At 38.4% G+C, this 16,331-nt stretch overlaps 1 protein-coding gene and 1 long non-coding RNA gene across 4 annotated transcripts in view; one reads left to right on the top strand and one right to left on the bottom strand.

The window, feature by feature from the left end:
- The window catches only part of Nipal2 (NIPA like domain containing 2), an 88,620-nt gene that overhangs the window by 36,875 nt on the left and 35,414 nt on the right, over nt 1-16,331 (bottom strand). For both annotated transcript variants that reach the window (XM_021262681.2, XM_004850154.4), the window contains exon 3: nt 13,420-13,591. In XM_021262681.2, coding sequence (XP_021118340.1) covers nt 13,420-13,591 — 172 coding nt within the window. The remainder of the gene's footprint in view (nt 1-13,419; nt 13,592-16,331) is intronic.
- The window catches only part of LOC110350334 (uncharacterized), a 46,774-nt gene continuing 42,239 nt past the window's right edge, over nt 11,797-16,331 (top strand). The window contains exons 1-3 of one of the 2 annotated variants that reach the window (XR_002396824.2): nt 11,797-12,084; nt 12,220-12,272; nt 13,407-13,609. This is a non-coding gene — a long non-coding RNA (uncharacterized LOC110350334). The remainder of the gene's footprint in view (nt 12,085-12,219; nt 12,273-13,406; nt 13,610-16,331) is intronic. The other variant, XR_002396823.2, reaches the window with a different exon arrangement.

The raw sequence follows: 16,331 nt of genomic DNA on the forward strand, positions 1-16,331 counted from the left end.
GTTTTACTCCCTGCCACATCCACTCCTTCGTCTTCGCTTCTCTTGTCACTGCCCCAGCTCAAGCCAGCATGGTTTCTGGGTTAGACCACCATCCTTACAGCATTTCTCATTTCTCTCCTTTCCCCCACACCACCACCAGAGTGATCTTTCTAAAATGCAAATTTAATGTAAATCTACAGCTTTAAAATCTCTTAATGGCTTCTTGTCACCCATAGGACAAAGACTCCAACTGAATGTGACAGCCAAGGCAGCCATGATTTTCCTCCTGCCACATTTGCCCTTCATCTCTTTCATATTCTAAGCTCACCCTTACTGAATATGTAACCATAATTCCCAGAATCCATCATGTAGTTCCACGTGTGACTCTGGCCCCATTTTGTGATCAATTCTAGACTCAAATGGTGCCTCTGAATTCCTCCAGGCTGAACTGGCTGTTCAACCCTTATGCTGGGATGACCTTTATATATGGTTTTCATTATACCTATGATTTATTTTCTTATTTTCATCTAAAAGACTATTAATTCCTTTTCATCTTACAGATGTCATTTTATTCTTCTAAGACCTCCAGTGTGTAGCTAGTATCTGGCACGCAGTGTTTATTCCATGAAATGAAAAGTGTTTGTGGGACCTCAGTCCTGCAATTTCTGGCCCTTGCGATGTTTTGGAGCTTCTCTGCTTGATGCCACTGGACCACCCCCCCACCCCCCCGCCCCCAGCGGAGCCATGGCCTGCTGCTTGGGCCTTAGGGACAAGGAATAAATTGAACTTCTCTGCCTTATTCCTCTTGTGGGATGGGACCATTCTTCTGAGTACAGGCATTAGCGAACTCAAAATTGCAGTAGTAAAAAAATGCGCAATGTAATTTTTATTTTACATTTTTAACAGAAATTACTAGTTAAGTTTTTTAAAAGTAAAAATAGGGGAAAGAAAAATTTCATAAAATAATTCATCATCTAGGGAAAACTGAAGTTAATATGCTAATGTTTTTATTTTTCTTTAGTGAAGATCAAGCTATATTTTTTTCTCAGTTTTCTCAGTTACCATATTAAAAACAATTTGCCACGTCCTTATGAATTCCTTGTAGATGTAATGTCTGTATAATAATCCATTAAATGGATGCTGCAGTTAGCTTTGATTATGACTGTTTGGTATTCTGGCAATGTATTTAAAACAGAGTAACAAACTGACACCAGTAATCTTCATTTAAAATACGCTGAGATGCTCATATTTCCCCCCATCTTTTTCTCAATCTAGGTTTTTGAGTTGATCTTTGTCACTGAAAACTTTTCTGAGCAGATAATTCCAGGAATGGAAGTTTCACACAAAATAAACAGCCCAGGAAGTGTTTACCAAGCATGAGCTTAATTGGGTGGTGTAGCTCTAAAATATTAAAGTGAGATCTCCTGTAGATAAACTAATGTGTGGGTACACAGCCTATTAAATGAAGAATTGAGTTTGGGATAGGTATAAAAATGCATGAAAATTTTCTATTTCAGATTTGGACCAAAATAATTCAGGGAAACTATTCACATGTTAGAAATAATAGGAAAATAATTCACGTTAGAGCATTAAAAAAGGCATAAAAACCAAGAACCCTGACACACCCCCATCCCTAACTGCTTGTGCAAATGAGGTAACAAGGGCTTCCAAGTGGCAAGAGATAGATTTATACAAAAACACAGCAAATGTGTTTCCTGACAGCCACCCCTGAGATGACTACCTCACGGAAAAGGATTCCAGATAAGAGAAGAGACATTGCTTTCATGGATGAGGAAGTTTAGAGTATCAGGAGACACAGGGGTGCCTGCTCCAGGTTCTCAACTGGCCCTAAGAAAGTGACGTGCGAAGAAGTTCATGCACTCGCTTGAGGATCCACTCCTCCAACAACCCTTCCCTCGCAGCAGAGCAGAAGCCAGCACCCAAGTTTCCTCTTTTCTGGCCCAGAGCTCTTTCTAGTACATCACACACCATTGCTTCCCTTGAAGTAGAACAGACATAATTTCCCTTTTCTTTTGTTGCTAGGCCACAGGTCTGAGAATAATTTTATTTTCAGAAGGATGAGGGGGAAATGTTAGATGGGAAATAATTTAATGGATGAAAGCAAAAAAGGATGTGATTGTACAACAAAAGTAGAATCAAAACTTTAAAATATAACACATGCATCAAACTACATATATCAATTGCTATGAAATAGCTTTATGAAACATAAATATGTTACTGTCTTGATGAAAGAATTTAGAAGTCTAATGCACTTCCATACTCATTCAATGACACTTTTTCTGTTTTAAGAGAAAGATTTTCTATAGTTTTTAGAGAAGATAATATAATTTTTAGTTTTATTTATGTAGTAAAGTAGTAAAAAATTCTATGATACATTTATTTATAACTCGTTTATATGTAAAACAGGTAAAACAGGAGCTGTGCTGAGCAAAAAGACAGCACCTGAATAACAGTTAATAACATGGCATCTAAGTAGAATGGAAAATCTTTAAAAAGAGGAAAGTAAAAATAAACTGAAGTACGTCCATACAAGTTTGCAGAGATCTAACTCAACCTTTTCTAGTAGTTGCTGTTACTTTACCTGCTGCCTAGTGAACAACTAGGGAAGGGGACAAATGATCACGCTTTAATTTCTACAGTAAAATTTAACATTCAAAACTAGAAAGAATACTTCAAGATCAATAGTTTGAAAAGCATTAAACAGCACATCTGCAAATTAAATGTATTTGTACAAGGTGGGATTAAACCACTGTTATTACTGAGGATTTATTTCAGCGTTCATAGTTTTGGGAGCATTTTCGGTGTGAAGCTCATGAATGCTTTTCCATCTGGCCTTCATAAGCCACAGGAGTGTTCACTGGTCTTGGTGATGAATTACTAAGTACTTTTCCAGAAAAAAAGTAGGGTTGAGCACGTGTAAAGAAAACCAGGAGGAGAATGCTTGCTCTCCTAGGCATTTGACAGTGTCCGAAGGTTAATAACATGTCCATTCGGATGAGCTATTTTTTTCAAGGCAAAACTCCCTGCCCACAGCCAATGGACTGTTATTCTTGGCAAGTGTGAAATGTTTACAAAACTTGACACCTTTTCCCCCAAAGCTTATGGGAAATTGATGGTGGAGGATGCTACTGCAGGTGCCCTAAGAATCATCTGATTTGCGGCCTGTATATAAAATTTGTGAAAGGGGCCTCATCTGAGCTGAGCTGAGCTGTCTTCAACTCCTTTTTTCACTGTCCTTAAGGAAATGCTCAGCTGGAAAGGATGAGGCTGATTCATGAGGATGCTGTGAAGTGGAATAAGGACAGGAATTAGCTCAAAAGACTTCCAGGCTCTTGTATTTTGAAACACCAGAGCAGGTGAAAAGTCCAAGGTCCTGCAGAACTCTGGAGCCCTGGAGCTGTAGAGGGAGGCGAGGGACTGGGTGGGGAGGGGAGAATAGCTGGGCTCTCTTTTTGGTGCCGTGGGTGCCGCACAAGCTCACGTGTTACCTTCTGGGTTTTCCTTCTTAGACAGGTGAGACAAAGCACAAGTGTGCTCTGTGGTTTCCAATTATCCATTCTGCTGGAATCTGTTATAAATAGCCAGTTATTTAGAGCACACAGATCAAGTGGTGCCTTTGTGGTTTCTCAGGTTGCTCTGAGGGAAAGGCAGGGACAGGCGCTCTGTGCCCCAGCTGACCAGGGTTCGTGGTGCAGGGTGCCGGAAGGCGCTGCCCTCTCCTTACCAAGTGATGAGTCAAGTGCCCCACCGCTAGGGAAGAAACCCACTCCCCGTGGGTGAATGAAAGGTCAAGAATGTAAGTGATTCACAAATGAGAGTAGGCAGACACAGGAAAATGTCCAACTCCACCAGTAATAATGGAATAGCAAGATAAAGCCAGGTGCTCTTTTCCACCCACAAGTTTAGGGCTGTGTGCTGACAACAAAGCGGGGAGACTCCTTCACCTCGTTAGTGTCACTGTGAGTTGATGTAAGGCTATGAGGAGTGATTTCACAAGGCCTCTCAGGAGCATCAAGCTATTCAAAGTCTTTGACCTAGTAGTTGTTCACCTGGGAATCTGTTCTAAGGAAAGTGTTCCAAGAAACAGAGAGCAGTCTAAAGCCTATCACTGCAAAATTAAGTTTCATAGTGGAAAACTAGAACAATTTAAAAGTTCAGCAATAATGAATGAATATAATATAATCAATAAAATTATGAGGCAAAGTTATGTTGTGATATTAAAAATATTATGTCACGATATTTAAAGACAATTCTGTTTACACAATGATTATGATGCAAACACGTATACATAATAATGGTAGCTAAATATTCTACTGAGAGTTTGGCATGGAATAGTTAACTTCTATCCCTCCAATAGTCCTAGGAGACAGGTGTTGTTCACTCATTTTACTGGTGAGAAAGTTGAGGGTGAGGGGGTTAAGTTCATTACACAGTGTCACACAAGGACTCCAGAGCCCGGTATTGGACCTCCATGACCATAAGCATTTTTCAAAAATGGTGAAATTGGTATCAAATTTCTGTTACACAGGAAGAATATATTTTAGTGATCTGCAAGCATTTTGCACAGGGTGGTGACCATAGTTAATAATATGTATCATGTATTTGAAAAGTGACAAAAAATAGATTTTAAATGTTCTTACCACAAAAAACATAAATAGGTAAAGTGGCAGATAATGTTAATTGCTTTGATTTGACCTTTCTACAATGTATAAGTAAATCAAAATATCATTTGTACTTTATAGGTATATTTAATTTTTGTCAATTAAATTTTTTTACAAAGATTAATTAAAAATAAAATTAAAGAGGAAAAAAACCACCCCAGAATGCAAACAGTGGTTTCATAGGAGTCATGAGGAAGAAAAAAATGACAGCAGGAATACTATCCATAAAGGGAAAGGACATAAAATATTTTGGCATTTTCTTTGGTGCAAAATAGTGTTTCGGTGAGGCAGGTTATGAATGTATTCACAAAGCCTTGAAGTTCTAGTGCTTTCTGGCCAGAAAGAATCTCAGCAACAATTACAATTCACTGGCTTCTCTTGGGGAGTCATGTGCTCTCTTTTTAGCCATTAGGTGTCACTTGGGTTAGCAGTCAGACTGGAGATTCATTCGGATCAGGCTTGACAGAAGATAACCCACACAGCCATTGTGATTCAGATTTCTAGGTGAAAATGGATCAAATAAGGGCCCAGCTAGTTTCTGGTGGCTTCTTCAGCCAAACAAGTGGGGCAGGAGTCCCAGTGGTAGGAATGTGTTCTGATGTGGGGCTTCCTCATGCTCCTGATTTACTGGGGACTCAACCCAAGATTGTCCTTCATTCATCTGATACCACTCAGCTTGGCTGTTTTTATGGAAGAGTTATTTAGCTTAATGTAGTCAAGAGTTGATTCTGTAAGATCCATAGCAGGTCACAGGAGAGGAAGAGAAAAGCTGCAAATTAATCTGGTGCACGAAGAGTTCAGAAAGGTTGTACAAATTTGATTTGGGGTTTCTTCTGTAGTTGCTAGTAAGGGGATTATTGAAGGGGAAGCTAGGCACCAAATTTCTGTTAGCTGTTAAGGCAGATGGCAGTTTTGATCTCTGAGCCTCTAGAATAATGGATAAACAGGTGTTCCCTTTTCATTCCAAAACGTTGCCATGTGCAGGCTCTTTACAACACTCTCCATAAATTAATGATTTTTAAAAGTCTTTTTTTTTAAAGTGCAGATTTCAATAACTATTTAAATGTGTATGGCATGATTATTTTTAAATGATTTTGTTGATGATGAATTTATTTTTCTCTTCAATTTTTAATCTTTAATATCCCCATCCCCTTCAGGGCTGGGGATCTAATCCAGGGACTTCAGCCCCATTATTATCATTTTTTAAAGACAAATTTAACCTCAAATTAAAGTACCAATTAACTATACTAAGATGTGATTATGCATCTGTTTCTTATCTGATTCAATGAGGAAAAAAACTTTTGTCCAATGGTTGCAAACTCAAATGCCAATAAAGGTTGGTTAGGTAATCTCTACAGAGGAAAAATCAGTGAGGGCTGGTGGAGGGGATGATTGTGAGGATGGGGGAGGGCTGTGAGGATGAGGAGGTGGGCTGCAGTGATGGATGTGGTGGGCTGCCATGAGTATGGGCAGAGCGGCTGTGGTGAGCTATACAAGATCAGTGAAAGGTGGCAGTCATGATTTGGCTGTCATCAACTACAGTGTAAGTCCAGTGCTACCAGACCCGATTCTTTAAGACAAAAAACTGAGTTTCGTGTTACATGGTCTAATATTTAAACATAGGAAATTATATTATTTAAAAGCATTGTTTGTCCCAAATAAAACACAGCAGCAGCCACTTCTACTTTGCAGGTCACCAGTGTGTCAACTCTGACGTAGTCTGCAAATGAAAATTTCAATTTTCACATCTGGGACATTTGATTTATTGTTTAAATTTCATGATCTTAGGAGAAATGAGGGTGTATGTTTATAATATAAAGAAGTAGAAGACAAAATAGTAAAGAAAAAACCCCATTCTTTTATTAAAAACCCTAAAACCTCATGACATGAAAAGAACATATTTACATAATAATGCTACAAACAGAACCTCACATGTAAATATCTGGCTTGTGGTTTCTGACCACTTATAATGGCAACTTTATTGTACTGCTAAAAAGTAAACCACAAAAACACTTTCATGTCAGTCACAATCAAGTCTCCAGCACGTGGGCACACCGAGCGTGCTCGGTCTCGATCCACTCTATGTTGAGGTATTGCTCTATAATTATCATTCCTCATTAGCTGTAGAATTTTAGGGAGAAAAGTATGCCTATTACAATGTACCCTATGGAGTTAGGATTTGAGGCTGTGAAGATATGGCAGTTTGAAAAATGGCTACATACAGAGAGAAAAGTTGTCCAACCATCTGTGTTGCCAGGACGTGTCAAGAAATTCACGTTGATTTAAAAAAAATGTTCTTGCCATTTACTGAATGAAGACATAACCATGCTCGGAAGCAATTTGCATAATTCCAGAGGAGAAAATTTACCTGGATTAAGGACAATAATCCTTTCTTTTCCACATTTTTCTTGGCACGCAATGATGATTAAACTTGAAAAGACTCCAAAAATGTAAAAATACTACCACCGACAAGATTAATTCTGTATAATAAATTTAATAGCGCATTACTTCATCATTAGCAATTTCTCTAGGAATACTTTGTGGCATTTTCAAAAAATAAAGATGGGTGGAAAAGATGTTTCAAATAAAGCTTTCGGCTTCAGGAATGCTTTTTGCCGAGTGTGTCTGAGCAGACATAAAATTAAAACGTCAGAACTTTTAGTCCACATAGTTTATGTAAGTTGGTTTTTGGACAGATGTGAAGAGACAGTTCAGCAAGCCACTTTGAAAGGGATATTTTCTGCACCTTTCAAACTTTAAAATCACTGTCCATGGGAAGGGCCACTGTCTTGAGCCTTTGTAGGTTTCAGGGCTTCAGTGACTTGATCCAGGCTGCCTGAGCTCACTGCTGCAAAGGACAGAGAATGTATGGCACTTATTTTTGTGTATTGCTTCAGGTCACTTACTCATTGGTCTGCTTGTGTTTCCTTTCATTTGTTTCTAATAAAAACCTTGGAGACCAAAGTTTCTGCTTGACATGACTTCTCTGGAATTCTGCAAGGCCTCACTAAGCCTTTCTGGCTACGGTATGACCATTGTCTAATGGATTACAGACACATTGCAGCTTAGGGCTTCATAACCACACCACAGAAATACATAAAACAACATATATTCCATGTCACGAATTTCAATTTGAATCACAGCTAGAATAGTAGAGAGAATTAGAGATGAAGAAGACTTAGTTGAAGCCCTTACTCTCCCTTTCTTTTTATTTTAGTGCTCCAACTTTAATCCCAAGTAGTTCAATAACAGGGTGACCACTTCTTTGAACTTATCCTAGGGCCAAGGAGACCTTGCTGCTATTAGTTTTCTCTCTCCATATAAAATTCTATGTGTTTAATTTCATATAATTCATCCTAAATTCAACCTATTACTCCTATTCAGCTTGGCCAGGATGAAATAAGATAGCAAATTTATGTGTCTTACCTAGCATCTGGCATAGAGGATGATCACTAAAGATTAGTTTCTTACCTTGGAGTATTTTATCTAAAATATCGCCAGAATTTGACTTGGAAAAGGACGATATGCTCTCTGAACACTTTTCCACTGAACACTTTCGATCCTTACACTCAGAGGCACAGAACCAAAAATGGCATTGATGCCTCCCGTCTCCTTCTGTATTCCTGCAGCAATCTCCCTCATTTTCACTTCCTCAACACCTTGAGGCAAGTTCACGTTATACTTCGTGAGGTTTACCACAAATCTTTAATCCGCGCAGCTTCAGTTCTGGGGGTTGTTGATAACTTCATTGTTTTTAATTGTCTCTAAGTGTTTATGCATATTTGATCGAAGTCATTGGGATAAACAAAAACCAACATTAAATGTTAGGCCACACTTTGTAGATGCACACACAACAGAACCCAACACCCCAGGGACAGGCTTAGAAACCTGAGTGAATATTCAAGAGTGCCTTGCAGTGAATTGTTTAATTATTGTGTTTCATCCAGAATTGAAATCTTTAAGGAAGCATTTTTCTCTTCCAATATTCCATAACAGAACATCCTATTAAAATTCAAATTCGGTCCAATTAGATAGGCTGAGCTCTGTGATTTCCCTGTGCCACTCCCTGCAGCAGAGAGCAGATGTCAAGCGAGGAGAACACACAGCCCCTGGGTCTCAGTGAATGGTGGGGATGGATGTTAACAGGTCATCGCGAGTAAGATGAGTGTTGCTGAGGGGGGGATGTCAGGGCCGCTGCGTGCAGTTGTGCAGGGTGTGTGGTGGGGGAGGGCTTCGCTTGCCTCCCGGACCTTATCGATTTGTATGTTTCTCAGGACAGTTTTCTGAAAGATGGCACCAGAGTTTCCTGTTATAATAAAATCAATGTAATTTAAAGATTGACAGAAACAAAGCATGTATTATGAGAAAGGGCTGTCTTTTCTAATTCACAAAATGGCACCACACAGGTGTGAGGAGGGCCCGTGTTGAGTGGGAAGAGAGCTGAGAGATTAGGCTGTTTAACCTCCTCTTCAGGCCAGGAAAGACCTCCTGAGGTGAGAGAGCTTGTCTGAGACCAGAAGGATGGGCAGTTTAAAATTTTATTACAAACTTCACAGAATATCTAACTTAAATAAATAAACAGCTTCTTCAAAAAAGATTCTCAAATCGCAGTTGGATCTTAAAGAAATCTGTCACTGGCCTCTGCAGCTAATCTTCAAGTAAACTGAAGTGCTGGGAGGCCAGAGCATGAAGATGGCGAGTTGCACACATCTAGGTCGCTATGCTTTGCTTCCTACAAACTCCTGTACCTGTTTCTTAAAATGGGTTTTATCTTGGTTTGTTACTTGGAAATTCTGATATTTTCCTCAATGTGGTTCAGTAGGGAAATGTGGAGGAATTTAGGGGTAATTGCTGTTTAATGGCTGAGCAAATGAGCTGAGAAGATCCCACATATCTGTTCCTTGTAAATTAACCACTGCAATAGATAAGGAAAATGGTTCATCCATTTTAGAGAATTTAACCATCAGCTATCTTTAGGGTATGGGAGTAAACTCTATAGTAATATATTTCATTTTTTTGTAATAGTAATAATGACCCTAAATCACAGTGACAATAACCAGTGTTGTCATATGTCAAATCTAGTTCCTTGGTTGTTGCGTTTACTTAGTTCTTCACCGCCACCTCTGAAGTGGGAACTGGTTTATTCCCACTTTACAGATGAGCAATCTTAGGCATAAGTGGGTTTAGACAGCCCACGTGGGGTCACTGAACTTGCCAGGGCAGCACTGAGATCTGGTGCCTGGCCGAGTCTTGGAGTGCCTGCTGTTGACCATTCTACTGCCTGACTTACTGGGCTGACAGCCAGCGCGGGTTCTAGATGAAATTGGAAACCAGTGAGCTTTCCTAATTAATGGAAACACTAGTCAACATCTACAATCAACCACACTGCTGGTAACTAGCACGTTAGTTCATGTGAGTTCCGGGACCATTAAGAAAGATCTGTGGGGAGAAGAGTAAAGTGATGATACTAGGATAAAAAGGTTCCAACACTCTCTCAAACATCTGGATCCAGGCCTGGGCACTCAGAGCTGCCTGTGCACTAGGGTCCTTCCTACTGCATCGTCTCCACTTCATAGCTTACTTACGCTGAGTCTCCAGCAGGAGTTACTGTTTGTGAGCACTGCAGAAACCACTGTCCCTTGAGATGAGATGCTCCATATAAAAGCACCAACGGTCAGTAGGCTTTGGAGACTGGGTTTACTGCAGCTGCCTGAAAAGATTCACACAGTGGATGGGACTATCCCTGGGCCCTGAGAAGCCCACACTACTGAAACCTATGGAACTTTCCAAAACCCCGAAGGGTGAAGCCCTCAGTGATATGGAATTCTTTGCTTCTCAGAGCACCTATGAATTGCCCTGTAAAACTAATGTTAGAGAAATGCTGCTTGAGAGTGGGCATGACAGGGAATAAGAAGACCACATAGGGAAAGAAAGGATAGAAAGGGTGATGGCTTAGAAAGGAAGTCAGGAAGAGAAAGCAAGCTGAAATGCCCATAGTCCTCACTATAGTGCTTCTTCTGTACCAATCCTGAGAAGAGCATAAAAGATATATGTATTTTACTTATGCATTATATACACATGTGTACATAAATATACACACACACACACACACACTTTTGTTCAGTTGATTCATACAAAAGAAGATGGAATTGGATTATACAAGACCAAGTAGCAGATCTGACATACGAGCAATCGTTATGTGGAATAAAACTAGTGTTTGTGTTTACAATACACATTATCTCCTTACTCCTAGAAAGGAAAAAAGGAACACAGTGTTTTGGTGTGAATTATACCACATAAAGAGAGAGAGAAAGGTAGAGAAAAGTATCTTTCATTTAGACTTAAGATCTAAAACTTTTTTCAGTATTTTGGATTTTAAGCGTCTTTTTTTTTTTTTTTTGTACCAGGGGTTGAACTCAGGACCTTGCATTTGCGAGGCAGGAGCACTGAGCTATATCCCCGACCCTAAGTGTCTTTTTTTAAATTTTGAAAAGCAAAAGACATAAATGGAAAGATCAGAAAAGAATATGCAACTTCCCATGCAAAACTGCAACAGATATTATATTATATTTTATTTTAATTTGAAGGGGGTTTGATTTCTTTTTTTTAAGCTCCCAAGGAATGATGGGGGAGGAGGGTAGAAAAGTATGGGCGCTATTCTTTCTGCCTATCTATAGACAGAGACATTTGTTTTGAAAATAACGAAAGTTACCTAGAGCTTTGGGAACCTTTATAAAGGTATCAGGGTAGCAGGGGTTGTCCTTGGGAATCCTCCATCATCAGCAGGCTCTTACCATCCATGACCCTTGGTCAGAACCTCACGCTTCACTCTGGAGTGCTGTGGGAATGCACTGAGCAACATTACTGTTTTCAAAGACTGTAAAGGAGGACACGATTTGTGTTGGAAGAGAAAAATTCACTTCTTGGGATCATTTTAAGTGATCTGAGAAGGAGGTGGCTAAAGTATTCTTCAGTTGAAACATTAATTGGGGTTAAGAGCACACAAACAAAATGACCTGCAGCATTTAAAAAGGGCCATCTGTCTAGGCAGTGGGTTCAAAGTGTGGGGTGGGGAACTGGCCCCGCAGAGGACTGGAAGGACAAGACACTCTCTGAAAGGAAGGTTAGAAGACTTAAGCTTCCGCTTATCCATGGGAGCTTCAGTAAGCCATAGCAGGATGAGTAAATTCACAGACAGTGTTATGGGAGACCTGAAGGGGTGACACCCTGATACTTAGTCCTGTCAGCTTCTAAATTCTCATCCTGAACTTGTCACCCTTCCCCCACCCCATACCACCAACAGGGGTTTCCTAGGAGACAGGTGCTAATGAATTTCAGTACAACACGGTGCATTCCAGCTTCCCCAGGTATAAGCCCGGACACTTCTCTTCAGCTATTTCATGGAGACTGAGGATAAAACACAGTAAGAAACAAAACTAAAAGGCTGGCACTAAATGCAGTCAATCAGAAGAATAATATAACATTTTCAGGACAATTGGAAAGGTTCCAGGTTGACAATCTGACAAGATCTTTTATGTCTTATTTCTTCTATTTTTAGAAGCAAAAAAGGCCTAGAATGCCCATGAAAGTGTTTTACGCAATAAACAGGAGGTAAGATATACACAATTTGGTTGTTTCATTGGGATGTTAAAGATGGTAAATGACTACATAAATTTTTGCCTTTTCAGGGTAGGATCAGTACAGGGATTATAACTAAATTTCTAGAAAGCAAAGTAAGTGTTTTTGGAAAATACTCTACTATTGTATATTATGAAAGTATTTTAAGCCTTTTTAAAAGATTAAGAATGGGAAGCTACTTTCAAAATAAAATGAAGTTCTCTTTTAATATATATTATTTCAATTCAAGCTATCCTTTCTTTAAGAATAACACATCATTTTAGGAAAAATATGAAAATTGAGCGATATGAGCACATGATATGCTTGATCTAGTTGGTTAAAATATTTCAATGAAGGTTCTAAATTCAAAGAAATTTAGAAACATGCTGTCTCCATAGCAGCAGATAAAGAGTAAAACCAAAAAAGATTTTATTGATTTTCAACAAGGCTTAGGGACTTGTTCTCCTTTTTAGTAGTGATTTTTGCTTTTTTTTTTTTTTAATAAAAAAGTCTTTAACAACATTTCATTTTACCCTTTTCTAAATGTATTTAGTCAACCATACAAATTTTGAAAGTAAATAATTGTGATATTACTGTAAAATGCACATTCTTATGGTAATGTAAAATAACTAATATTTAATTTTTTTTTTTTTGGTACCAGGGATTGAACTTGGGACCTTGTGATTGCAAGGCAGGTGGCGGAACCACTGAGCTAAACCCCTGCTCCAATATTTAATTTTCAATGTCAAAGAGATGCTAAACTGTGGAGTCACAATCTGACACCAAAGACTCTATATTTAATGTCAGTTTAACATATAAATAAAATATAACTGCAGTACAAATGCTTTTAGATAATCCATTAATGATTAAAAACACAAGTGTAACATTTTCAGTTAGTATTAACTTATTAAAAATCAGACATTGAGAATCAGGCTTCTAAATGTCAGCAGAGAAGCTACAAAATGCAGGGTTTTTTCATGGTGAATGTGGAAGTATGATGGAGGAATTGAAATTAGCAGCACAATTCTAGGTCAACATGCTAAGAAAACAGGAACAGATTGTCTTTTCTGTGTTGCATGTTTTTTGCCAATCATTCTGATATCTTAACATTTCTCTTTGTCAAAACAGGAAAACGGCCCACCTGCAACAGACACACAGCCTAACGGTGCGATGACAGCAACGGGTGCGAAGCCATAGGCTGCGAAGTTCCCCGTCTCTCCCACCGCCATCAGCAGGACTCCAACCCACCAAAGCACGCTCTTGAAGTATGGCCTCGGGTGCTCTCGTTGTGCTGACAGAAGATGAGAATATTTCTGGAAGTAAATCAGATTGTAAGTAAGAAAACATGTCTACCCAATTCAGACTCGCTTTGAAATTTTGCATTTTGTAAATTTGCATCATGGCTTTTAAATTTATCTGCAGATTATTATAGAGAAGTTATTATAAGTTCCTGTTTATCCCAAACATATTAACAGCAGAAGCATACATATTTATACAGCATTTTACAGTTTAAAGTGCCTTTTGGCATATGCACATTGCTTTATTCTCATAACAACTCTGTAAATTAGGTACCATTATTATTATTATTATTTGGTACCAGGAATTGAACTCAGGGCGTTCCACTTGCCAGGCAGGTGCAGCGCCACTGAGCTAATTCCGTGGCCCCTAGGTACCATTATTACTATTTAAAGAGTAGGTATGCCAGGCATGATGGTGCACACCTGTCATCTCAGCACTTTGGAGGCCGAGGCAGGAGGATACCATGAATTCAAGGCCAGCCTGGGCTCCACAGTGAGTTCAAGATCAGCCTGAACTACATAGTGAGACCCTGTCCAAAAAACAAAACAAAACAAAACAAAAAAAAGAAAAAGAGGAGGTGTACGTTACAAAGTTAAGGAACTTTTTAGAATGCTATGCCATTCTTTTAGAATGTCAAATAACTCCAGCTATTAAAATAACATTAATAAAATAAAGATAATAAATTCTTAAAGACAAACTTGCTGAAGGGGATTTAGATTTACGTGTGAATGTACCTACCACAAATAACATAGCAGAATAAAGAATGCCCTGGTAACGGAATTAGGGTGGCTGAGGCAGTTTGATTTTTTTAATCTGGTTTAAATATTTCTTTATATTTAAAAAAATATATATAATGGGCTAGGGACGTAGCTCAGTACTACAGTGCTTGTCCAGCATGTACAAAAACCTGGGTTCAATTCCAAATACTGAAAAACAAAACAAAACAGACATATAAATTCCTAAAAGACTGATCATTAGATAAAGACATTTTCTCTAATGTTATAACTAAGCATACTTCTTTATATGAATTTTGTGGAATTCTAGATTACTTAAAACTTTTTTTTGGTACCGGGGATTGAACTCAGACCTTGTGGTTGCAAGGCAGGTGCAGTGCCACTGAGCTAAATCCTCAGCCTTACTTAAAACTTTTTAAAAGAAAATTTAAAGGTATTAGAAGAAAACATGGAACATTAAAAGAAAACTCGGTATAAGGAACACTTTTCTAATGTGATACAAAATTCATAAGCCAGAAAAGCCAATATTTTACTGTATTCAAAAAATCTTCTGTATGTCAAAAATTATGAACAAAGTGAAGGCACAGACAATAGAGTGAGAAAAAACATTTGCAATACATATAATGACATAGGGTTAATATCATTAATATGAAGAGAATTCCTATAAAGAGATAAGACAGAATTCAAGAGATATTATGCATAGGTTATGACACAGTAATTTATAGAAGTAAAATTACAACTGAGAAAAGATTCTTAACCCCATGAGTAATCAAAGAAATGCAAACAAATGAAACAATGAAATATAATACCACTTTCATTTATCAGATGTGTTTTCTTGCCCTTACCAATAACTAATGATATATGCATTGAGAATATGGGGAATGGTCATGGCCAAACTGCTGTGTAAGTGTAACACGAACATGATACAGCCATGTAGATCAGTTTCTCTGGTCCTAGCAATATTTAAAATGAATATGTCCTTTGGTCTACAGAATATTTACACATGTATTGAAGGTATAATATATATAGAAAGATATTCATCTTGTTATTATTCATAATAGCAAAAAACAACTCTTATGTCCTACAATATAGGATAGTTATATGCATTTTGTAACATCCACCCAATTATATGTATATTGCTTATGCTTAGATACTGATTTGGAAAAAATACATAGTTAATAGTGTTACTTCTGAGCAATGAGGGGAATGTCACTTTTTTCTTTTGTAGTCTTGAATATTTTTTATAAATGGTATAGTTTGGATCTGAAATGTCCCCAACGGCTAGTGTATTGAAGGCTTGGTTGTCAGCCTTTGGTGCCACTTGGAGGTGATGGAGCCTTTAAAGGGTGGGGCTTACTTGGCGGAAGTGAGGTCACTGGGAGTGTGCTGTTGAAGGGGATGTTGGGACTTTGACCTCTTCCTCTCTTTCTGCTTCCTGGCCACTGTGAGGTGAGCAGGCTTTCTCCTCCATGCAACCCCACCATGATGTACTGGGCCACCACAGGCACAGAGCAACAGGGGCAAGCAACCATGGACTTAACCCTCTGCAACCATGAGACCATATAAACCCTTTTTTAGTTGATTTTCTCAGATATTTTGTCACAGTGACAAAAACTTGAGTAACACAATAAGATTATTTATTGATTGATTTTTACATTTCTTAGTAGTTATTGAAAATTATAATAGGTAATTTTCTAGCAAGGTTTTTTTTTTAAATTAAATTCTTTTATTGGTACATTGTAGGTATACAACACAATTACATGTCTCACTGGGAATTGTACCTTTACATAATGCATCTTGGTTCTTATTTTTTCCCCATTCCTAGCCCTCCCTTCACCGCCTCCACCCTTCCCTATTTACAAAGACTTTATTTCCATTTTTTCCATTTCTCAGCATTTTTCCTTTCCCTTCTTTACTTTCCCCTGCCCCTCCCACCACCCCTACCTCCTTCGGGCCTTTTCTTCCTATTTTGCATTATCAATTATTCATTCTAATCATTGGTACATTTTAGGTATACAAT

This window comes from Heterocephalus glaber, unplaced genomic scaffold, assembly GCF_053883595.1.
Source record: "Heterocephalus glaber isolate CG9 unplaced genomic scaffold, H.glaber_assembly_v1.0 deba00001555, whole genome shotgun sequence".
Taxonomy (NCBI): domain Eukaryota; kingdom Metazoa; phylum Chordata; class Mammalia; order Rodentia; family Bathyergidae; genus Heterocephalus; species Heterocephalus glaber.